Raw genomic sequence first — 24,501 nt, forward strand, 5'->3', positions numbered from 1 at the left:
GCAGCTAACAGGTCCAAGCTCTCATCACACACTCTGCCCTGAGCTGCACACATGGCATTTGACCCTCTCACGATAGCATCATATAGGATAGGCGATTGCTGTCCCCATTGTACAGATGGGAAAGTGAGGTGTAACGAAAGCAGCCAAGTGACTTGCTCCAGGTTGAATGGCAATGTTACAACAAGAATTATTATTAGAGCTAAAATGTCTGGAGCCTGAACTCTATTCCTGGCGCTGTTCCAAGCATTCCACAACTGCTACTCCACATAGTTTTCAGACCAGCCCTCTGAAATCAGACTGCCAGCCAACACTTGACTTGTCCATGCCTCGGTTTCCACGGCTGTGAAATGGGGAGCATCATGACAGTACCCCCTCAGAGGTCTGTTGTGAAGCTTCGATGAGACAATATGTGAAGATGTTTAGCACAAAACAGGCTGGTTTCTGAGCAGTGCTGTGCCACAGCGTGCTTTGGGAAGATGCAGGCACAGCAGTGGGGCTGGGCTGGGTGAGGGCAGGATCGGGGAGGACCTCTGCCAGGCGGTGGCAGTCAGCCTCTGGGGGTCTTGGGGGGCGGAGGAGGAAAAGGTGCAAGATTTCAGGGTTGTGGGGAGGGCTAGTTCTGGGCAGCACAGGAGTCCAAGATGGTACCCAGGGCACTGATCTCACGTGGCTGGAAGATATTTTAGGGAGACAGGCCCATGTGCCCACCCTGGCCCATCACTGGCATGGCTTCCAGGAAGTGGAAAGAGAGGCCGACCCAAGGTTCGCCCTCCAGGGGATGCAGCCCCCAGGACACTCTTGAGCACTCCTGGGCTTTGATGCAAGGACCCCTGCTGTGTCTCAGTAGAAGGTGATGGACAACACCCTGGCATTGGAGACCCAGCCCCAGGGATGGGGAGAAGGGGCCTCAGGGGGACTCCATACCAGCTGACTGGAGTTGCCAGCTGCAGTCCCATAAATCGCACCCTGGCCCAGGCTGGCAGTCCATTAACATGAAAGATTTTATCGCATTTTACAACCTCCCTGTCTTGTACGGCGACAGCAGGTAATTAAAACAATAATTGTTTTCTGATGTTGCTTCTGCTGAACGATAAAAGCTTCCAGTTATTTTCCTTTCACTGGGGTGGGTGGGGGAGGGGTCTGCTGATCTAGGGGTATGGAGGTGGGGTGCAGGGCCACAGAAGTTTGGGAGGTGCACAAGGGGGATGAAGGGTCCCCTGTGTGACCCCCGGAGTGAAGCCTGCAGGAGTCTGATTTCCACTTGGCCAGGCTCTGAGCATGTCCTGTCACACACACAGGCCAGTGTTCATGCCCAGACCCAGCTGCCCCGGGAGTTGCTCTGGAGAATGCCACCCTGCTTGGAAGCCCCTGGGAGGGAAGGAAAGCATCCCTGGTCAAGAAGACAGGCAGAAGCTGGGTCCCTGGAGGAGCTGGTCTGTCCATAGCCCTAGGGAACCCTCAGTGGCTCCCATTCCCTCAGAGAGGGAGGCACGGACAGGCTCTCAAGAGTGGGGATGATGAGGAAGTCGGGGGTCAGAGGCTCATGGGTACCAGCCCTAGTGCTGATGAACTTGTACCTCCCAGTTGCCTGGAAGCCCGGCACAGCAGAGGTGACTTGCCTGAGAGGGCTGGTGTCTTTCAAGTCCCATAGAGAGCTTGACTCAAGGGTAACAGGATGCACAGTACAGTGAGGGGTCTTTTGTGCCCCCTGAACTCTCTATCCTCCACCTTCCCATCCTTCCATCCGTCCACCCACCCATTTACCCAGCCCTTCATTTGTCCACCCATCTGTCCTCTCTCCTGCCTGTCTGTCTGTCCATCTGACACATACTGACCTTCTACTTAGTGCCAGCATCACTCCAGGCTTACGGGACACAGTGAGCAGCAGGCGGGCCACAGTCCCTGGAAAATCTTATGTCCTAACATAAGGGTGGAAGTAGAAAAGAAGTACACAAGCCAATAAAGAGGGTCCTCCAATGCGGATAAGTGCCGCAAAAAGCTAAGCCGGTGGCAGGCTGCTACTTGAGGTTAGGTCCTGAGACTTGCCCCTTCCTTGCCACCACCAGCCTCATACCCAGGAAACCCAAGGTGGGTGTGGGTGGGTGTGGGACATGACTGGTGTGATCTCTGCTTGTATCTATGAATGACATCACACCTGGGGGCTCCCCCACCCTCCCCCCACAACAGCCCCCTAGGCCTGCAGTCAACACCCTAATGCTTTAAAACAAATACTTCTTAATCACTAAAAATTGAAATGATTTCATGTGAAAATGTTAATGTATTCGGAATCACAGCCACGCACTGCGTCTGACAAATTAGCACCCAGCCCGCCGCATTGTTTGTAGCTACATTTATCCCCGTGACGAGACACACACACAAAACGGAGCACAGGGCGGCAAGGGCAGCTCCCCACTGGGGGCGTGTGTAGAGGAAGAAGGGAGGGGTGGGGGGAGATGGAGCACGGGAGGGCAGTGAGAGGCCTGGCCCTTCCCCGGCAGCCCGCCTGACCCGCTGCAGGGCCAAGTGCCCCCCCCCCCCCCAGCTGTCCCAACCCCCGCCTTGCCCTTTGAGGCCAGTCCTGGGCCATGTAACCCACACCAGGCAGGGTTGGCTGGCCTGGAGGCAGCCTGATGAACATAAACATGAATTCAGGCTACTGGCAAAGCTGGGCACCAGGAGAGGAGAAAAACAATTTTTGCAAGAATTTAATGATTTCAAAAATAAGCATAAGTATGTGGAAAACTGGAACCCTCATGCACTGCTGGTAGAAACACAAAATGGTGCAGTTGCTGAGAAAACAGTCTGGTGATTCCTCAAGAAATTAGACTTAGAATTACCATATGACCCAGCAAATTCCACTCCTGGGTATATACCCAAGAGAACTAAAAGCGGGTGTTTAAACAAATACTTGCACACAAATGTTCAGAGCAGCATTATTCACAAGAGCCCCAACACTGGAAACAACCCAAATGTCCATCAGCCAATGATAATGGATAAACGAAATGCCATCTCTCCATACAATGGAACATCAATTAGTCATAAAAAGAAATGAAGCACTAATACATGCTACAACCTGCATGAACCTCAAAATCATGCTAAGTCAGAGAAGCCAGATAGTAAAGGACACATGTCGTATGATTCCATTCTCATGAAATACCCAGAATAGACTAATCTGTAGTGACAGAAAGCAAGCTGGGGTTCGCTAGGGGCTGGGGAGGGGGGGAACGGGGAGTGACAGCTAATGGGGTCTCCCCTGGGGCTGACACAAATGTTTTGGAATTAGATAGAAGTGACGGCTGCATAACATTGTGAACGTACTAAATTGTGCACTTTAAAATGCCTAATTTTACGTTATATGAATTTTACCTCGATTCTCTATATAATAAAGTACTCAAGAAGGGTGTGATTCTCGACCGCATTGGACTTCCCTAGCTCATTTTAGAGAGTCATATCTGATACTGGGCGGCAGTGGGGACTGCAGGCCTTGAGACAGCAAGGCGCTGTGAAGGGACCTGTCCTACTTTCTCCCCACATCCTCCGTCCTCCCCACCCTCACCCGGCTCCTGCTCTCTATTCTAAGGCCTTGGGTCTAGCACCAATGCAGCCCAGGCCCAGGTCATCTTCCCTATTTCTCAAATGAGGCAGAGGGTGGGCCCTCTGAACTAAGAGCAGCCTGGGACTCAGGTCTCCTGACTCCCAGTCCAGGGTGATGTGCAATCAGCCCAGGCCTGGGCTCTCTTGATCTGCCTTCAGAGGGACTTTAATCACTCAGTTCCTCTGACTGCACCTTTTGGGAAGCTGAGGGGGCACATGGCATAAATGAGCACAGAGACAAGTCCCACTTCCTCTCCACCCAGCTCCACACTTCCCTGTGCCTGGACCACAGTGCACCTCCACAAATCATGCTCTTCCCAGCTTTGGGGCGCTGCCCACATGGCTGGCTCTTTCTTGTCATTAGGGTCTCAGCTCACAGATCACCTCCTTGGAGAGGCCTGACCATCCAGGCTAATATGCCAGCCAACACACCTGCATCTAGCTCACCCAGGGTCATGGGTCACATGGCCCTCTCTGCCTGCCTTCCGAATCCTGGAAAGCATTCCGCATTATCTGAGTCTGTCTACTTTTTATGAGCGTGGTGATGGAACTCGCCTTGCTCAGTCGGTATCTGTAGGTCCGCAGTAGGTCCACATCACTGCTTCCTTAAGGACTGATGTGTTCGCATCTTCACTCAGCCCTGTCCCCAGTCCATCCTCTCAGCTTTCCTCAAAAGCTCCCTGGGGCCCTCAGCCTTCTGCCCAACCCCTGGCACAGATCTGTGCTCAGAGGGGCTGGTGCTGGGACCTGGCCTGCGGTGGCTGCGTGTGACTCAGGCAGTCACTTCCCCTCTGAGGCTGCCTGCAGAAAGCTGTGTGCAAGAACCTTGCAAGCATTGAGCAATCTCAACCATCCAGCCAGCCCCTGCTCCCTGTGCCCAGGCTCCTGCACTGAAGCCCTCAAGGATCCCTTTCTGGCTTCTAATGTCCTTCTCTTGAAGCTCTTCAGATTCCAAGTGGCCATTATTCCCTGCCCACCAGACTTGTCCCTTTCTCTAAGGCTGGTTCATGCTTCTGGGCACAGGAACTCAGGCACCAATTTCTGGTGCCACTTGCTCATGAGCATGCGCATGCACGCCTTCCAGGCCTCGTCTACAGGGGCTTTCCCTGCAGCCCTCCTCGCGGCTGCCACCCTGTCCTCAAAACTCCTCCCTGGACTCCTGGGCTCTCTTAGTGGCCTCCTTCGGCTTTCTCAGAATCACTCTGCCAATCCTCCATTTCCATCTCAGCTGCAGCCATTCCCCAATCACCCCTTACAACAGGACTCAAGCTCATAGTGACCAGCTCCTTCTGAATGGGCCTTGCATCTCCACTTCCTGCCATCCATGCCCCTCAAAGCGCCCATCCCAGGTTTTCCATAAGCTTTTAGCCTCTTCCACCTGACTAGCTGCTGCCACCTCTATTGAACAGGTGAAATCTAAGCCCCCAAAACAGGCTCTAGAGTCGGAAGGGAGAGGAGGAAGGCTTCCGCACATCTTCTTGGTGTTGTGCTGGGGTGAGAATGCAGTCTCAGGGTGCCTGCAAGTGGGGCTGCATAAGACAGGGGTGTACACCAGTCAAGGAGGTAGCCAGGTCCCAGCCCCTGCCCACCCAGGAAAATGGGCTCAGTGCCCAGATCCAACTTTTCAAGGGGATCCCCAAATCTGGACTTGTATATGAACTTACTATTGTCTAGAATGTTCTGTCTGCCATGTGAGGTTGCCATGCCCTGCACACTGCCACCCAGCCATCTTTGGGTGGGTACTTTGTCCCCAATTGTCATATCTTCCTCCCGAGACCTGGTGCTAGGGTCCCTTTCAGGTACAGGGCATTGAAATCCAGCCAAGCTGGCATAAGCCTAAAGCAGGAAGCTTTTGGCTCAAGTGCTGGGAAGGCTGAGGTGGGGAGCTTACAGGACTGAGGGAAAAGGTGTGGGCTCCTGAGTCTCTGGGGCCACCAGACAGCTCCCTCTCCTGCCTGTCTCTCTGTGTTGGCCATAGTTCCCTCTGCAGCCAGACTCTCTCCCTATAAGGGGGAAATGGCTGCCACTGGTCCAACATCTCTGTCTGCATCTTCACAGCTGCTGATCCCAGAGGGAAAAAGGAGGGCTCCTCCACTGCCAGGTAGGAAAAACCACGGGAAAGAACCTGATTGGCTTAGGCCAGGTCCCAGGGCCGCTATGGACCAATCACCGTGCCTAAGATCTCCACTAGGATTTGCCAGCCTGGTCAGGTGTTTTCTAGGAGGAGGGTGGGCCCCCCTGATTGACAGTCCCACCAGGACCCCTCCAAGGTGTTGGAGGTCACCTAGAGAAGAGTGCTATGCCAGTGACGTGTGTTGAATAGTCAAAACAATGAGCACCAAAGAAACAACAAAATTCCACGAGGTGAGGTCATCCCTCCAGAGAGCCCAGTTCCCAAAGGTAAGGCACTTCTCAAGGCCAACCAGTAAGAGTGGGGCTGAGGGTGGAGGCCAAGTCAGTTCCAAAGTCCACCCTTTCCCCTTTACCATGGGACCTCACCAGGGCCACCTGCAACCATTCCACAGTCTCCCTGACAGTTCCAACAGAGTCTGTTTCAATAGCCCCACCAATGGGGAGCCCCCTGCCTGCCAAGGCCACAGTTGTCACTGCTCATTAGGAAGGTCTTTCTCAGCCTCTCATGTCTGACCTGCGGGTCTTGACCCTACCCTCTAAGGCTATACAGAACAAAGCAAATCCACTTTCCCCTCCTGCCTTCAGTGCCTTGAATTACACAGGACCGCCCCATCATTGCCCTGACCTTTTGAAGACCTCTCTCCCAGGACATGATTTTGTCTGTCCCTCGGTTATCCATTGGATCTGCCAGCCCTGACCACCCCGGTTACACTTTCTTTGCTTCACCTGACTAGAACCAGTTTCTGTTACTTGTGGCCAAAGTCCCTGAGTGATGTCCACGCTCTAGGCAGGGCCTGGCAGGGTGAAGCTCATAGCTCTGTAAAGCCTCTTGCAGCTTCTCCCCTGTTGAGGCTCCCCGTCCTGGTTCTGCTTCTGACATCACTTTCCCAGGCTTGAAAGCTCTGAATCATGTTTGCCTCATTCCCATCCCTCACCCCCTACATGCAACATCCAGAGGCTCCTCCCTTCAAATGTCTCCCACATCCATCTCTCTGACTCCATCCCCACTGCCTGATCCCTGAGAAGGGAGGCCTCGTCATTTCTTGCCTGGATGACCGCTGCAGCCTCCTGGCTGGTCTCCTTGCCTCCAGCCTCTCTCTGCTCTCATCCATCCTCCATGTGCTGCCAGATTAATCTTCCTTAAACACTGCTCACTGCCTGTCACTCCCCAGCTCAACGATGTAGCCGGCCCTGTCGCTCACTGGTCCCCCACAGGCACCGTCTGCTTCAGCCAGGCTGCGCCTCCTGGCTCCCCTGTACACACGCTGTCACCAGGGAACGCCTGTGTGCTCTTTCCCCTCCCTTCCCTGTCTGGCCAGCGCTACCAACACTAAGGTCTCAGGCAGAGTCCCTCTCCTCCTCTGGCCTTGGGACACCCACAGTTGGGAACAGAGGAAGTGGTGTGGCCAGGGCCAGCCCTGAAGCCACAATCTAGTCTGCAGGTCAGCAGATGGGTTGTCCTTGCCTGGCCTGGCTGGGCTCTTGAATGTTGCTGTAACCCCCACCACCTCTCTGCTCTGCATGTCCTGGGAACCCACCCTGGCTTCCAGGCTGTTCAGGAGTCATACCTGGTCAAGCCCTCTGGATGAGACATCTCTCACTACATCAACCTTCCTTCTCAGGCCCCCTCATGAATGCCCATCACCCCTCAATGAGCACCTTTCCAAGATTCTAGATCTGCAGGGTCCTGCCCTGATGCTCCCTGTCACTGTTGTCAACCAAGAACCTGCTCCCCCCACCACTTAAGTGGGTGTCACAGAGGGGGCCAAGAGTGAGTATCCCCATCGCTGTCCACAGAGCATCGGCAGCAGCTCCCATTTGTAGAGCATTTAGCCTGGGTCTGGCATTGGGCTAAGTGTTTCAAACAGAATAACTCATTTAATCCTCACAACCTTACGAAGTAGAAGCCTTTCATTATCCAGAGTTTCTAGATGAGAAAATCGAGGCACAGAGAGCTGAAATCACCTATCTAAGGTCACCCAGTTTAGGATTCTGTTTCAGAGCCCTGACTCTTAACCGTCTAGTGCCTGACATCCCATCCCACAGTCCACTGAAGAGCTGGGGAGGTCAATGGATCCAGCAGGGAGGGGCCCAAAGAGCCACTGTCACTCTCTTTTTGTGACCACTTCTTCAGAGGGCTGGGGTGACCAGGGGAAAGCACTGTGCTGAAGCCAGCTCATCCTGGCTTAGGAGAGCCTGTTGTTAAAATTTCTGGAATTTTGCAAGCTGGTCAACATCACATTGGTAGCTTGAAATAGGCCATCGTGGGAGTATTTACACCATAGAAATTGGCAGCTCTGTCCTGCACTTTCCCAGAGAGCCAACTGTTAAACATTCATCGGCACATTACTGCTGGGGAGGGGAGGCTGACCACCCTCCGAAGGGCATCCTAGCCTATGGGTGCCAGGCTTCAGGCAACTCACCCCAAAGACAAGCCCCCTCAGTGGAGCCAGGAGTCTTAAAAGCATGGGGTCTTGAGAGGACTGGGTGGGTCTCAAAGATGGGCCTCTGGCTGTGTTATCCCAAAAGATCTGAAGGAAAGCACTCTCAGAAAGTGGTATATTCTAACCAAACATGCCCAACATGGAAAGCTGGCCACCAACTAAGGACAGTGCCACTCGGATGAGAGGCATGGAATGGAGAACCAAGCTGGGAAGCCTAAGCTCAGGTCCCTCAGAGGTTTGTGGGAAGTGCCAACACAACTTGGGGCAGGAGGGGCTTGGAGGAGGAGGCCCAAGAAAGGGTGGGCCTTCTGACTGGTTGGGAGGTGCTGGAAGGCCTGCCTCTCCACCCCATCTGAGGACACTGAAGTGGAGAGGCAGGATAAACACTAGTAAGAAAGCACTGAAGGCAAGAGGTGAGATCAGGACAGGCTTAGTGACTGCTGTGAAGGAGCTCAGGTCTCTAGGTCCTAATAAACCACACCCCAGGTCCAGGCACAGGCCTGGGGCAGTCATGGGGCAGATGAGTTGACTGTGGCCGAAGAAACAAGAAAGCTGTATTTGGTGGATCCGTCAGTTATGTTCTTTGACTGCAAGCAACAGAAATCGCTTCTTACAAATTTAAGCAAAAAGGGGGAAGTTCTAGTGAAAAACTAGGTTGCTGAGAGAAGGGGAAAGAGGCTTAAAAAAGAAGGCTCTGAAGCAGGAAAGGAACCAGGATAGGGAAATTACCAACCTGCCTTACCTGGGCCCTGCTTTCAAGATGAAGGGGCCTGTTGAATACTGACCATGCGTGTACCAAGGGAGAGGTCAGAGGGTCCCGATGGGGCTAGGAATGGAAGCTGGACAGATACAAACCCAACAACAATTGTCCACTGCAATGGCCCCATCCTGGTGGACCCGATGCAGACCCCAGGCACGGTTCTGGTAGTGCATCTGAGCCAGCTTCACATGACCAAGGACACTGGGAAACAAGGTGGGACCCCCAAAGACCTGTCACACCAGACCAGCTTCCCTTATCATAGAGTTACTACTCTGATAGGTTAGGCTCAGACTGGAGACAGTGTGCCCGGACTTCAGTCAGGTACCTGATAAAATATCTCAAGATCAGCAAATGTAGATGCACAAACCAGGTAATAACACATTAAGTGAAAGTGACATCGCTCAGTCGTGTCCAACTCTTTGCGACCCCATGGACTGTAGCCTATCAGGCTCCTCCGTCCATGGGATTTTCCAGGCAAGAGTGTTGGAGCAGATTGCCATTTCCTTCTCCAGGGGATCTTCCCGACCCAGGAATCAAACCTGGGTCTCCTGCATTGCAGGCAGATGCTTTACCATCTGAGCCACACATTAAAGGGAACGCAGAATCTTTGGAATGGCCAGCATTGTTTTCTAACACAGCCGATTAAATGACTAATGTTGCTCCACAGTTGGGTCTTTACCTTTGAGCCTCAGGCTGTGCCCTTTGAGCTAGTCAGGATTTCTATTAAATACTTGGATAAAAGGCACTGATAGCATATCTGAGGATTGTGTGCCCATCCCTTCTCCCTGAACAAGAAGCTGCGAGTGGTGGCAAACAGCCTTGGTAAGAGGACAGCGACATAGGTGGCTTGGGCCCAAGCTAACCTGCACGACCATAACCACTGGCTGTGGGGACTGGCTCATTCTGAGAGCATTTGAGTTGGAACAATGAGAGACCAGGACGTTTGTTGGATGGCTAAGGGAAGAGAGATTCCCTATTTTTTCCTGGATTAGGCCTGCAAGGATGTAGCTCTGGTAATTCCTGGCAGCTACCTTGGGACTGTGAGAGGAAAGGTTTTTGGAGAGTGGCAGCAACACTTCCCTCTCCTGCCAGAGCAGAGATGAGGGGTGAATCCTGGTCACACATTTTCCCTGGATCCAACCATGCCTGAAGCCAGAACTACCCCTGGCCTTTCAGTTACACGTGGCAAAAAAATCCTTCCCTGCTCCCTTTTTTTCTTAAGCCATTTCGGTTGGATTTTCCAGTATTTGCAACAGACACACTTAGTATCCTATGACAGTCTGTGCTAGGGCATTGTGTCACAGTGCGATGCCCTCCTGGGACTGATATCCAGAGAAGCTAACAAAGACGTTGGGGATAGAGAAGGGGACTTGGAACCTGCTACATGAGGAACAGCTGAGTGGAAAGGAGGTGCCTGACCTGAGAAAGGGCAGATGGGGCCTTGTATTAAGTAAATGAAAAGGGAGAATCCACCCACTGTGGCCCCAGAAGAAAAAGTCAAGAACTATGTGGGGGAGCTTCCCACAAAAGATTCCATCTTATGTAAGAAAGTTGTTTTGAACAGTCCCAGCCACCCTGTGTGTGTGTGGCCCCGGCTAAGTTGGAAAGCTGACCCTCAGGGATTTTTATAATTAAAATCCTGTGGCCTGGACATCCCAGCCCAGGTTTAGAAAGAGCCTGTACCCTGGTGGCAGGGTGGTATGAAGAGGCAGGATGTAGGGGGAAAATGGGCTCTGGGAGACAGGGGATTAGGGCTTCCCAGGTGGAGCAAGTGGTAAAGAACCTGCCTGCCAATACAGGAGACCTAAGAGAGGCAGGTTTGATCCTTGGGCTGGGAAGATCCCCTGGAGGAGGGCGTGGCTATCCACGTAAGTATTCTTGGCCTGGAGAATACCATGGACAGAGGAGCCTGGCTGGCTACAGTTTATAGGATCACAAAAAGTCAGACAGGACTGAAGAGACATAGCACACACGCAGACTTCAGATTAGCCCAAGATCATGCAAAGAAGCAAGGTCCTGTGACTCTCCAGTGGGCTTTTAAGTCCATGGGACACCAGACAAGGCCCTGACAGTAAATGGACATATGGGATTCTGTTCTGTTCCCTGCTGGTGTGGGTGGGGGAGGTGCGGCCAAGCAGTAACAAAGTCCCAGCTCTGCCATTTCTCTAAGGCTCAATGTTCTCATCTAACAAATGGGACTAACCTCACCTACCTCCTGGGTTGTCCTGCGGTTCTGATCACAAGATGCCGGTAGAGTCCAACACTGGACACGGTTCCCACCATCACCAAGGTAATTATGACCATAGATGTGACAGTTTCAGGTACCGAAGCCTCCTCCTATTCCCGCCCCAGGCTTCAAATCCTCTTAGCAGAAGGAGGAGGTATCCCAACCCCATCCTGAAACCCCAGGCCTGTCTAGTAAGGCAACGCGGGACCTCGGGAAGCCGTGCCCTCCCACATCTGGAAAATGAGACGAACCCCAGCGGCGCACGCCTACGGGAGGTGCTCCAACAATCTCCTCCTCTCCGCCGCGAGGTCAGCCGAGGGGGCTCTGGAAGCGCTACCCGCACCAGACCGTCAGAGGGGCCCACCGCCCGGCCACGTCTCCGGGGATCCGGGGGCAGGCGGCGGGGGTGAGAGCTACAGCCGGGCGAGCGCGTGAACCGAGGAGCCGCAGAGGCCGCCTTGCTGCCGTGCCCGGAGGCTGGACGCCTGCTCCCCGGGCGGCAGCCGAGCGCTCAGCCAGGAACTTGTTAACAGGCCCCGAACAAAGAGCCGCTAATCCAGCGGGCGGCCGCGGGCGGGCTGGCGGGCGGAGGGATCCCGCCCCTTCCCCGCGCGGCCGCCGAGTTTACCGCGCACTCATTACCCCGCGCCGGGCGGAGGCGGCGACCGGGGTCCAGGCGGTGGAGCTGAACGCGTGGTGCCCCTTCTCCCAGAATGGCCCGGGGGCGCGCCCCTCCCCAGGGCCCGGGCCGGCGCCGCGGCTAATTGCTAATCCCTGGGCTCGGGTTCCCATTGGCTCGGGCACCTGCCGCCCCCGGCCGCTCACGTGCCCCGCAGCTCGCCCGCCCAGCCGGAGGCTTGCCGCTAGTCCCGGACCCCCGCCCGCCGAGCTATCCCGGACAACGTGGTGGGGGTTGTTTGGAAAGAGGGGAAGGCTCCGGTCACGCTGGGACGATACGGAATCATTCCTACCTGACAGTGCCCGTCATCTCCCTTTTTTATTTTGGTGGGGGAAGGGGAGAGAAGGGCTGGAAAGATGCGGATATGGGAAAAACCAACAGCCCCTCAACTCCATCTGGTCTGTGCTCCAGTAAGGAGGGGGTAGGGTCTAAATCGGGGTGTATCTCCCTGCAGGCTCTGGGCTGGATCTGCTGGGGTGGGGCACGGAGAGTCACATCTGCCATCCTGGCTGGAGAGGTCTACGGTAGGGGTGGGTTACAGGGGCCAGAGCTCCCTCTCCAAGGATCAGTCTAGAATGACTGCCCCTCCCCAGACCTCAGCCAGGCATTCGCCTGGAGCTCAAGGTGACCCCGAGCCTTCCAGAGGGACACAGCTCTGACATCTTGGCGTGGGGAGGGGCCTGAATCTGGGGGACTCACCCATCAGGACACTGGCCCTTGGTGCTCTCACTGTGGACAGGCAGGGAGTTGAGTCCCCTCCCCCATCTAAGTGGGACCTCAAATATGCCCTTTGTGGCCTACTCTGGGGAGCAGCTGCCACTTAGGCCTCTCCTGATGGCCATGAATCTCCCTGTCTCCTCCATCTCAAACAGGGCTGGGATGGCCCAGCCAATGACCAGTCTCCCTCTGGAGAGAGGGAGAGGCAGGGGACTTCTGATCACCGACCTACCCCTGTCATCCCTCAAAGGGGGCAGAGAAAAGACACCAGGCCAGCCCCCCATCCCCAGGCCTTTGACCTCTTTCTGGACCCCTAGCTGCATCCTCTCCCACAAAGTGGGAGGGCTCCCCCACTCTGTAGGAGAGGAGAGGAAGGAACAGTGCCCTTTGCCATATCCGTCACCTCGATTGCTCACATTTTTTGAGCACCTCCTGTATGCCAGGATGGACATGCATCGATCTGCCTAATCCACACAAGGACCCTGTGAATTAGGTCCTTTTATAATATTTTGGCTGATTCCCAGGTGGCGCTAGTGGTGAAGAACCCGCCTGCTAATGCAAGAGACATAAGAGACGCGGGTTCGATCCCTGGATGGGGAAGATCCCCTGGAGGAGGAAATGGCAGCCCACTCAGCCTGGAGAATCTCATGGACAGAGGAGCCTGGCGGGCTGCAGTCCTCGAGGTCACACAGAGTTGGACCACGACTGAAGCAGCTTAGCACGCATGCACACATGATATTTTAGAGACATGAAATGAAGGAGTACAGGGAGGAGCTACATCCACGGCCAGGACTAGGGTGAGGCAGAGGGTGTCGAGAGAACAGATGTAAGGAAGTCTTTGCTCTCAGGATCAGCCCTGCACTTGCATGACATAAATCTTGCACCCTAGGCCCCTCCCTTGCCTCACCCTCGTTGGAGCCCTGGTCCAAACCCAGACCCCAGAGCCTGCCAACTCAACCACCCTACCACCTCCTACGCATGCCTGGGGTTCTGGCTCCCAGGGGGTCAAAGGCTGTCTGCAGCATCTTCTATCAGTCCCCAGGAAGTGGGTAGGCCTCAGGCGCTGGCACGCTGACCTTCTGGGGATCCTGCGAAGGCCTGTTTTTGCCACTGGGGGGTGTTCAACCAGCCAAACAGGACCTGGCTTCCTTGCCAGGGCACTGGAACTCCCAGCTCCCACCTCTATGTCACAGTCACCTTCGGCCCTGCTGCAACAGCCACCTGGTTCCAAGGCAACAGAGGCAGCTGCTGCCAGCGTGGTTGGTGGCTTTGGCAGGTGCTGGGCAGATGTGAACAGTTCCTGGGGGAACCTGCTGCTGAGTGTACAGTCTATCTCAGGCTCACGAGGCAGCCTCTCTGGGCATAGCCCCCAGTAGTTATCCAGCCCAGCCCATTAGCATACAGAGGAAGACAGCCCAGAGAGGTTAAGTGGTTTGTTCAGGGTCACACAGTAATCCAATGGCAGAGTCTGAACCAGAATTGAATTGCATCTCGGGTGCCCACCCCTGCTTTGCTGCCATGTTCTGTGTGTCAGAGCTGGTCACCACAGATCCAGGACAAACTGGGCCCAAATGATCATCTTCACAGAATCTCCAAAGTTCTTTTCACCCTGGGGGGACTGGTGTTTGAATCAAGTGTCTGAAGCAGGTGCCCTGCGAGGGGTGGTATGAGTATAGATGAGGTGGGGTGGGTAGGAGGCTTCTTCCAACTAGAAGCAATGACTTCTCCTAGGGGCAGCAAGAAGTGAAACAGTTTATAGAGATGGTCTTCTCCCTTATATATGATGTTGGAGCCTGACACAGCTTAAGACCCCACCCTGTCCTAACTCACTTCCCTTCAAATGCCAGGGAAAATGGAGGAAGGAGGCACACAGGTACCTGCTCCATGTTGGGGTCCACCTGGGCACTCAGTGTCGCCCATCAACTCGTTACTCTAACCCCAGAGAGCAGAGGTGACCCTATTCTCCAAAGGTGGGAACAGGCTGGGGAAAAATTTTTTTCTCATCCAAGGTCAGGTGGCTTAGACTGAAACCTGGCCTGTCCTGTCTGCCTCCAAAGCCCTGCCTTTTCCATTCTACCTTACAGGCTCCCCAGAGGCAGGAAAGGAAGTAAAAGTAAAGTCGTTCAGCCGTGTGTGACTCTTTGCAAACCTATGGACTGTAGCATGTCAGGCTCCTCCATCCATGGGATTTTCCAGGCAAGAATACTGAGTGGGTTGCCATTTCCTTCTCCAGGGGATCTTCCTGACCCAGGGATGGAACTCGGGTCTCCCACATTGCAGGCAGACTCTTTACCATCTGAGCCACCATGGAATCACAGGAGGACCCTTCAATGCCACTCTCTTGGGAGCAGACAAAGGGAATGGAGAGCTGGGTCAGCAGAATTGACTGCAGGAAGCTGGGTGCCCATCTGGGTGGTGAGGAGGGTTGGGGCCCAGGGGTTGGGCTCTGCTGGGTCTGGGAATTGGGAGCCCTGCTTGGTGCTCAATGAACCTCCAGTCTTGGTGTCAACGCCAGCCCTGAGCATCGGAGTGGGGCCTGAGGAAGAGGCCACTCAGACAGATGGTCAGGGTCAGGATGGGTACTATCAGAGGGGGGTGCCCCTCAGCCCCACCTTCCAGGGGCTAGAGTCTGCAGGTCTGGGGTCCAGAATTACATTATTCGCAAGAGAAGACACCCACCTGGGAACATCTGTGCCTGGGAGGGCTGGGGCAGGCAAGGTTCCTGTTCCACAGACACTGGTGCACCTGTGTGAGGGACCCACAACACAGAGGCTCCAGGGAGCTGGTTTGCCATCTGTGTGGGGGCGTCAGCTAGCTGGTCCTGGCCCTGGACAGGAGCCATTGCCGGCCTCCCTGGAGCAGGGCAGTCTGTGTTTAGGCACAAGGATTGATGTGGGGGGCGGGGCGGATGAGGAGAGCTGCGAAGGGACAGAGCAAACTTCTCCCCACTCCCCAGCCACAGCGCCCACCCCACCGTCCCCTTGTCTAGCCAGAGAACTCAAACTCAAGCAGAGGAAATAAAAAGAGAAATAAGCATTTGACTGGCTGTGACTCGGAGCATGTTGGGGGCTGAGAACAGGGTCATAGCGCCATTGGCAACGGCAATACTTGTGGGAAGCCCTGGCACGAGTGAGGAGGTGCCCCCCTGCCCCAGATGCTGCCCCAGGCCACTCCAGGGCTGAAGAGTCAGAACCTCTGTCCTGGAGCCCACTTGGAGCTTACCAGTGGGCCGTGGCCCCCTCATGGGTATGAGGAGGCAGGGCTGGATTGAACCTGGAGGCTGAGATGATCACAGCACAGTGGGGACTGGCAGCAGCAGCGAAGGCTTGGCCTGGCCCTGACCAGAATTTGAGGATGTTGGGGTATAGGATGGGGATCATGGCTGGCTGGCTGGGGGAGGGGGCACCACGTTTTGCAAGGCATGGGAAGTACAGTGGGTGGAAGCCAGAGCTTGTCTGGGAGTGTGGATGGCCAGAGTCAGGGAGGACACCTAACCTGCCAACATGTCCGCCCAGGGATGTGTGTGCTGCAGGTGTTTCCCTAAGGGCTCCTGGGCTCGGGGTTCAGACTTTCCCTGCTGCCACTGGGGTGCCACAGAAGGCGTTCTCGTGCATTCGAGCCTGGGCACCAGCCGCATCAGTCTAGGTGGAGGATGCAGAAGAGGGAGGGAGTGAGGGGTGGCCACGGCACCAGCCCAGGTGAGAAAGGTGAGGGGGAAGGGCTGGGTGGGGAGGGACAAAGGAGGAGAGGGACATGAGCAAAGTCACAAGTAGGGCTGAGCTGGAGGACCTGGTGATAGATTAGACATGAAGCATGAAGGAGAAGGTTAGAGCCAAGAGAGACTCGAAGGTTTCCTGCCCCAGGCTGGGGGAAAGGGGGAGGGGGCCTGGGAGGACGGACTGCAGGAGAGGGCTGGCCTGGAAAGAGCAGGTCTGGCATGTGCACGAAACAATATGTGTGTGTGTGTGTGTGTGTGCGCGCGTGCGCATGTGTGCGCACATGCATGTGCATGTGTGTGCATGCATGCGTGTGCGTGTGCACGTGTGTGTGTGTGTGCCTGTACACTTGTTCTCAGGAGGCAGCCAAGCCCAGCACTAGGGCCCTTGCCTGGAGAAATCCCTCATACCTGGCTCAGGGCAGCTTCTGCCTCAGACTTCATGGCTTCAGTCTGCAGGTCTGGGGCCCAGAGCAGCGCAAGACAAGAGAAAGGGTTGTAAGACAGGGGAGTCCGGGCCCCTGTGCATGCATGCTAAGTCACTTCAGTCACATCCAACTCTTTGTGATCCCATGGACTGTAGCCCACCAGGCTCCTCTGTCCATGGGTATTCTCCAGGCAAGAATACTGGAGTGGGTTGCCATGCCCTTCTCCAGGGGATCTTCCCCACCCAGGAATCAAACCTGTGTTTCTCATATCTCCTGCACTGGCAGGTGAGTTCTTTACCACTAGCGCTACCTGGGAAGTCCCCTGGCCCCTGGCTGAGGCCAAAGTTGGCTGCTCCTAGGAACCAGGTCCGTCAGTGCCTCTAGGTTGGGGGTCTGGTACCTGTATCAGTGCCAGTCCCCAGGCTCCTAAAGGAAGTTCCTCCCAGCACAGGGCAGGAAAAGCAGGAGGGCCAGAGGACCAGCCCTCTCCTATGGGTGCCTGGTGGGCTGCCAAAGAGCAGACCCCCCCCTCCCAAGGCATGGTGAGTGACAGCAGGGTATCTCTTAGCCCTGAAGAATGAAGACCCCCTCCCAGCAACCAATGACCCCAGCTGATGGGGGGTGGAAAGTGGGTCCGGATCAACCCTGTAGGTGGGAGAGGGGCTGAGGAGGTGACCACGGCTCTGGGATGCCCCCAGCCCCCCCTTTCAGGAGGTCCAGTTCCCTGTGGGCCCCTCCCCTCAGGAGTTCAGAGATCTGAGACCAGAAGGCCGGCAGGTGTGTGCAGCCCACAGGGGCGGGGAGGCAGGTACCAGCTGTGTGAGCGGGTATGAATGGGAAAAGCCTGTGAGACAGGTGGTTTCTGCATGTGGGGGCACAGAGAGGACCTGCCTGGGTGAGTGCCAAGGGACAGGCTTTAGACAGAGGGTGGGCACCTGGCCTGGGGAGCAGGAGGCTCCGATCCTGCTGGCCCCCCGGCGCCCCCTGCAGCCTGGCTGGCTGTCCCTCCCTCAGACCCATTTTTCACTGGCTGCTGTTGCCAAGGAGCTGAATGGGCGATGCGGGAGGAGCCAGGGTCAGCGCAGGGCCAGCCTGCTGGGCACATGTGCCCAGAACCTGCGGGGGCCAGCAGTAAAGGGGCCCCAAATGACAAGAAGGACCCCATGCCCTTCAGCAGCCCCTCACACAGGCCTGAGGGCTGATGCCGGAGGCAGGCTCTGCTCCAGGGCAGCCCTGCGGCACTGGTGCCCACCCGCCAGCGCCCTGGGCAACCTTGCATGAGGTCCCAACAGGTGCCCCACGGCCCTGGGATGCGGTACCTGGACTCTGTGTCCTGAGGGATCCACGCAGCACCCCCTGGGGCTGCGGCACCCGGACTCACCAGTACCCATCACCCTCTCGTCTACATATGCTCACCTGTGCCACTGCTCACAACCGTCACACACGTGCAGCGGGCCTGCCACCACACACGCTCATCTGGCCACACACATACCCGGGCTGCACACATCGCCAGCCCCCGTCATCGCCAGGCCACACATGCCAGCCCAGAGCCCTCACACGTGCTCACGGGGGCGACATGCAGATATGACCACGCAACCTTCCCGCATGCATCAGACTCAGTAAACAAGCCCTGGGCCCCTACTGGGTATCTAGCAACACCTCCCCCATGCGCGGGGCATGAACACCCCCCAGCTCACCACGGTCAGTGGCTCAACCCGTGCCCCCTGAGCGATGCACACATACGCCTAACACGCACGTGTGTGCAACAGGAACACACACCCAGTGGCAGTGCAATCTCCCAGATGCGGAGGGGAGGTCATGGGCAGAGGGGTTTGTTAAAGTGAGGATTCAGTGGGGGGATGCTGGGGGGATGGAAAAGGAGAGTGGATGGGTGAGGGAGGGAAGACTGTGGGGGCAGGGTGGGGAGGGCGGCTAGCCAGTGGATGCAGGATGCACTACACAGAGACCCTTGAAGGAAACGGACATCGGCCTCAATCATCAGGCTGCTTTCCGAGCTTTCACTCATTCCTCTTCAGTCAGTCTGGCTTCCTTTCTCAGGAACCCCAGTGTTCCCTTCTGACACCCCTGGGATTGACAATGGCCTGGCCAGGCTCAGAGGCAGCCCCCAGGGTCTCAGGGCTGCAAGAATCAAGATTTGCTATGGCAAGCTCCATGCCCCCCTGATCACACAAATGACCCCCTCCCGTCCACATAGGTGCTCAGCTCTGCTAAGTGCAGGGGGGCAGGCAGCCATCAGGAGGCCCCAACAACTCAGCCTAGGTGGAAGGAAGCTTGGGGAGAGCAGACAAAGGATGCAGGGGAACTCCTCCCACCCTCAGGAGTGGGCTGAGGGCTGAGTTATGGGGCAGGTGAGGGTGGCCAAAGGGACACGAGGGGAGGGAGAAGGCTTGTGCCAGAGAAACAGAGTGGGGAGAGCGGTAGAGCTTCCACGCACACAACTCTGGACCCTATGCACCAGGAGGGCCAGGAGCCACAGTGCCGGGGCCCGGGGCCCGGGGCCCTGGTGCTTCCACTGTGCGGGACTGCAAGGGCTCGGGGGCTGGTGTATGCGCCTCCACGCCTGAGTGTGCGCGTGTGCGAGAGTGTGTGGCGGGGACAGAGGAGGACACTGTGTTCCGGACGTGGGCAGCGGCCAGGTGCCAAGCTGGGAATTGTGAGTAGCTGTTTGGGGCAGACGCTGCCGGGAAACGGTATCTTAAACCCCGTCCTCAATTTCCTGGGCACTTGGGATGTGGTCAAAACCCTCTCACCGGCTAACCGGCCAAGCCAGACTCCCCGGGGCTTTGACCTAAACCCCCAGCCCTGCGCTGGGGCCGGGCAACCAGCAAACTTCCCCCGCCTAGAGGCGTGGGGCGTCTACACTCGCCAGCCCCACGCGCTGACAGCTGCTCCTGGACTTGGCAGAACCCAGGCTTCCGGGGAAGCGCGCGGGGAAGCTGCGCAGCAGCGACAGGCGGCCCCCGCGTCCCGCCTCGCAAAGTTTGGCCTCGGGGGGCTCCCAAACCGGTCCGGCAGCGCGGGTTAGGGACCCCTAGAGCAATGAGCATTCGCGCGCACGGTCCCCCGCAAACCTCCCCAGAGCGCGCGCGTGACTCACCCGAACCGCGGAGCCAGGCGGCGAGGACTATGCCCAGGAGCGCTGGCCACAGGCCGGACAGGACGGCCATGGCCGCGGTCAGGCGGGCGGGCCGGGCGCGGGGCCCCGCGGACAGGAGGACGCCTTTCAGCGCCTCAGCCCAGAGCCCCGGCCCCGGGCACCCCCGGGGCCCATGCCAGCGGACTGCGCTGCCTCCCGGCGGCCGGCTGCGGGGCGCACGCGGCGCGTGCCTCCCTTGGGCACCGGGAGCGCAGCAATGCAGCCGGGGCGGAGCGCAGCGCCAGCCGCGCCGCGCACAGAGCCAGCCGCCGCGCGGAGCCCGCAGCCGGGGAGCGGGCCGGCGGGCGCCGCAAAACCCGGACTGGAGCAACGGAACTGGGCGGCGTCAGGGCGGGGCGGGGGAAGGAAGGAGGGGCCCAGAAGCCCCGCGCCGCGCGAACGGGCCACCCCCAGCTCTGGGGATCCCTCTCGGCGTTGCCCGAGGCTCCCCCAGGGAGGGGCTGGGGTGGTGGGCGGGAGGCCTCCCACCTCCCTGTGCGATCTCCAGGGACCGGCCAAAAGTCTGAAACCCGGAGTGGATCGATTCTCCGGATCCGGGTTCTCCCGGGCCCACCAGCCAGCGCACAGGTGGCCCGGGAGGGGCCCAAGGCTGCAGCGATCCCGGCGCGGCGCCAGGCTGCAGACAGCGGCCAGGGACAGCGGTGCCCGGCGGCGGTTCCGCGCAGCCCTCTACCCCCACCTCACCCTACTCCGCACCTCCCGGTCGCGCTCCGAGGCTTTCAGCGTGTTGCTGTACGCCACCCAGCCCGCGGCTCGGACAGGGAACTGCGGGAAGCTCCCGGACCCTGGCCCGTGCGCAGAGGTACACGGGTAGGACAGACTAGGGGCCACCCGCAGTCCCAGCCACAGAACCAGGTGGGCCTCAGAGTGATCCTAGGTTTCTCTAACCCCACGGCACCGTTTACCTAAAGAAAACAACGCTAGGACGCAGCGCAATCAACAAGACGTGCAGTGTTTGCGCCCGCAGCGCGCACCTCGCAGGAGACGTGGGCGTGAAGGAACCACTGGGTTTTGGGAGCTAGAGAGATCTGGGGTAGAGTCTAGGGGCCTCCGTCTTCTAGCTCTGTGACCTTGGGCAAGTCACGGTGTCTCCCGGAGCCTCCAGCAACGACCGCCGCTGGAGCCTCCTGTTCCCCACCCCCATACCCTAATCGGGTTTAAATAAACAGAGGGTTGCCTTGAAGGAGAAAGGAAATGACGGACGCGCACCATGTGCACAAGGAGAGTGGTTAGAAAAAGAAGATCCTACTCTGTGTCGGGAGGAGAATGAGAAGGGTAAGGGCAGGGTCGCAAACTAAAATGCCTATAGTCGATGGGCATTCTAAAAGGCTAGTCGATGATACATACTCGATTGATGCTGCACGCTGGGCGACATAAGAATGGTCTTCGCTTCCACAAAGAGATACGAGCTCTCCTATATTTCTTGAAACACGAGGCCCTCTCTCGGTCTGTCTTTTGTTTCCCACTTTTGAGAGAGAAGGGTTGTGAGAAATGTTTTGCTTTCCTCTTACCTCTGCTGTGAAAAACACAGACAGTGTCCAGTTAGGTATCTGTAGATGCTGGGCTTCAGTGCCAAGGAGGCCAGGGCAGCGCTGGGGACTGGGCACAGGGTCCCATCTCCAGGCACAGCTGGTTCTTTTCCAGGTGCCAGGTTGAGAGGGTGGGGCCCAAAGGGGCCACATCTTCCAAATTTTCAGTACAAGCCATTGTATATGAAGTTTTTTTTATTAAAAAATTTTAACTAAAAATTAAAAAAATTTGATTTCATGTGACCCCAGATGAAAATGTCCACAAATATCCACCAGCTCTGGGTTTTGAACTCTGCTTTGGGGTTTGCTTGTGCATAGACTGTGTCAGGTGGCCCTGATCTACCCAACAGGACTGTGTGTGTGAGTTGTGGGGAGCAGTGTGCCCAGGCTGCTCCCTCTGACACTATACCTCATCCCACTTTCAGGGAAGAAATGGGTGAGAGAGGTGAAACAATAGCAGAATCTTCATTTTCAGCCCCCATTATGGGAAGATAATTGGGGACTAGGATTTGGGTACTGGAGGGAAGTAGTTGAGGATGAAAGACTGGGATTGGGGCTAGGGTATAAGATGATGTTCTTTTTTTTTTTTTTTTTTTAAGATGATGTTCTAATGGTGTGTGCTAGACTGCTATGTCTATTACATTTGGTTTGATCCTCACAAGGAATCCTATTAAATAAACATTATTATACCTATTTTATAGATGAGGCCATTGAGGCTTGGGGGAGGAAAGAACCCTATGCCCAGGGCCAATCTTATTCAATGATTGTGAGGTTAGCTGAGATGACTCTGTGCAAGGTTTGATTTCAATGTCCATGCCCCTTAAATTTCATCCTGCAGTTTTTGCTTTGGGATGAGAACTTAGGAAAGGGTCTCTTTCTCTATTCAGTTTAGTTGTTCTGGTCATTTCTCTGGCCCCCTCTCTTCAGCTGGAATAAGATGGTGTGTGTAGCAGTCTAGGTAGACTGTGTAGACTAGGTTGTGTTGTAGTAACCATCCCCAAGTTTCTGTGGCTTAAGTCAACAAAGATTTATTTCTCATGGGTCCATTGCTCCAGATCTTCTTCACTCAAGGACTGGGGCTGAAAAAGCAGCCACTCTCCCATGAGGAAGAGGAAATGAGAGCTCTGGAGGTACACCCTTCTCCCAATCAGTGGCTCAGTCTAGAAAGGACGTCACTTCCACTCAATATTCAATGGCCAGAACTATGGCCCCACTCAAGAGGATAAGAAAGTGCATACCTACCACACGCCTGGAAGGCAGTTACTGAAATACATGCACAGCAGCAGTGGCGATGGCCACAGCCTCCAGCCCCAGCATAACCCTCCCCTTGCCTACTCTGCAACTCTGTGTGGGCCCTGGCCATGGTGGCCTCCCTTCTGTTTCTCCAGCATCCAGGCTCATACCACCTCCATCCCTTCCTGTTTGCTTTCCTGTGCCCAGATCTTCACATGCATAGTTCCTTTTAGTCACTCAGGTCAGCTGTCCTCTTCCAAGTGGTACTCAGGGCCATGTCAGGAAAAGGAGTAGGAATACCCTTGTGGAGACGGGCGAGTAGACATCTCACCTGAATTCTATGTAAGAATCTAGTTTGGAGGGCTGCCAGGAAGGGCTCATCTCAGACCCAAAGCTTGATGGCCAGATAAGAGGGCACCTGATACCTCCAACCTGATTTACTCTTGAGCATCAGACTCCAAGAGAAGGAGGAGCTAGATCCTTCCTGGGGGGACCCTCCTGCAAGTGTCTGTAGCCCCTTGCAATATCCCACTGACAGGGCAACTGCTCTGCTAGACAGAAATGTCTCTTCTCAAGGGAGCAGGAATCTGCCCCTCATTGGGTTCATCTTCTGGGGCCATGTCAAGCATGTCTGCCACTTCTTTTCTTCAGAAGACTTACTTCTTTGACTTTGGAGCACAAAGTCTGGGTCTACCCTGGATTCTCTCTCTCCAGTTCTGCTGTTACAGGCACCCTTAACACATTGCCCCCCTACCCCGCCCCTTGCTGGAGTTCTCCAGTGGGAACACTTCTCTGAAGCCATCTCCTGAAGTGAGATGGCATATCTCCTGGCCACATGGCCTTGTGCATGCATGAGTAGGGTCCCAGTCAGCTTTGATCAGTGACATCCTACTGTTAATGCCCACCAGACTGAGGGACCTCAGAGTTCATGGCGAGACCATTGCTGACTTGAAGATGTGCCAGAAGCTCCTGTGATGGGGATTAAAATGGAAATCTCCAATCCCTGCTCCTTCCCCATCCTGACTCAGGGGAGATGTCTAGGAATCCACACTTTTACCAAGCCCCCACCATCCCCTACCAGTTTTTTTTTTTCTTACTGGTGCCAGTGGTCTGAAAACCTGTCTTTGAGGAACACTGCCCTAGGTCTTTGCCATGGGTGCTGCCAACAACAGGTTGTTACCCATCTACCCTGGGTTGCTGGTTTTCTGAATTTAAATTCAGAAACTTCAATTCATCCCAGTCCTATTCCACTGTATTACATCTAATCCCTCTCTCCCACATGGAGCCCTCTCAGGATATGGAGGATGTAGGGCAGGGGGCCTGCTGTTTTCTTCAGCTTCCTGTCATCACCAGATGAGTCTGGGAAGTTGTATATGCTTTCAATCAAGTTGTAACTAAACAGGTGGCTCAGAGCAGGACCAAGGACAGCTCAGTGGCTCTCTATATGCTGCCTACAAGTTGCAGTGGGACAATAAGTTAGCTTCTTTTTCATCCACTTGGGAAACTTCTGATCACTGCATCCTTTAGCTCACATATAACTGCCACAGCCACAGAATAAATGGAAATACCCTGCATAGCCAAAGACTCGTGAGCCCCCTGCTTTGCTCTGATCTACTAGGCCAATAACCCAATCAAACAGGAAATTAGTTTGGCAGGAAGGACTTGTTCTTGGTGGCCCCAGATTGGCTCTTGATGGTCCCTGCCATGATTCCAGCATTCATATCTGCCCACTGCTCAGCATTTAGTTTCTGTCTTCTGGAAGCAGTATCTTCCTCTCTTTCCTTTGAGGGAGCACGCCTCCCTACCGTCAGTGCATGAGATTCATGTGGGGGTACCCTACCCCATTTCCAGAGGATGGCACATG

General features: G+C 55.8%; 1 protein-coding gene across 2 annotated transcripts in view; it reads right to left on the bottom strand.

The window, feature by feature from the left end:
- UNC5A (unc-5 netrin receptor A) overlaps positions 1-20,093 on the bottom strand; it is a 64,407-nt gene extending 44,314 nt beyond the window's left edge. Inside the window, exon 1 of one of the 2 annotated variants that reach the window (XM_027546900.1) lies at positions 19,816-20,093. In XM_027546900.1, coding sequence (XP_027402701.1) covers positions 19,816-19,885 — 70 coding nt within the window. In that variant the 5' untranslated portion in view covers positions 19,886-20,093. The remainder of the gene's footprint in view (positions 1-19,815) is intronic. The other variant, XM_027546901.1, reaches the window with a different exon arrangement.
- Between the last annotated feature and the right edge of the window lie 4,408 nt (positions 20,094-24,501).

The sequence above is a fragment of the Bos indicus x Bos taurus genome, chromosome 7, assembly GCF_003369695.1.
Source record: "Bos indicus x Bos taurus breed Angus x Brahman F1 hybrid chromosome 7, Bos_hybrid_MaternalHap_v2.0, whole genome shotgun sequence".
Lineage (NCBI taxonomy): Eukaryota > Metazoa > Chordata > Mammalia > Artiodactyla > Bovidae > Bos > Bos indicus x Bos taurus.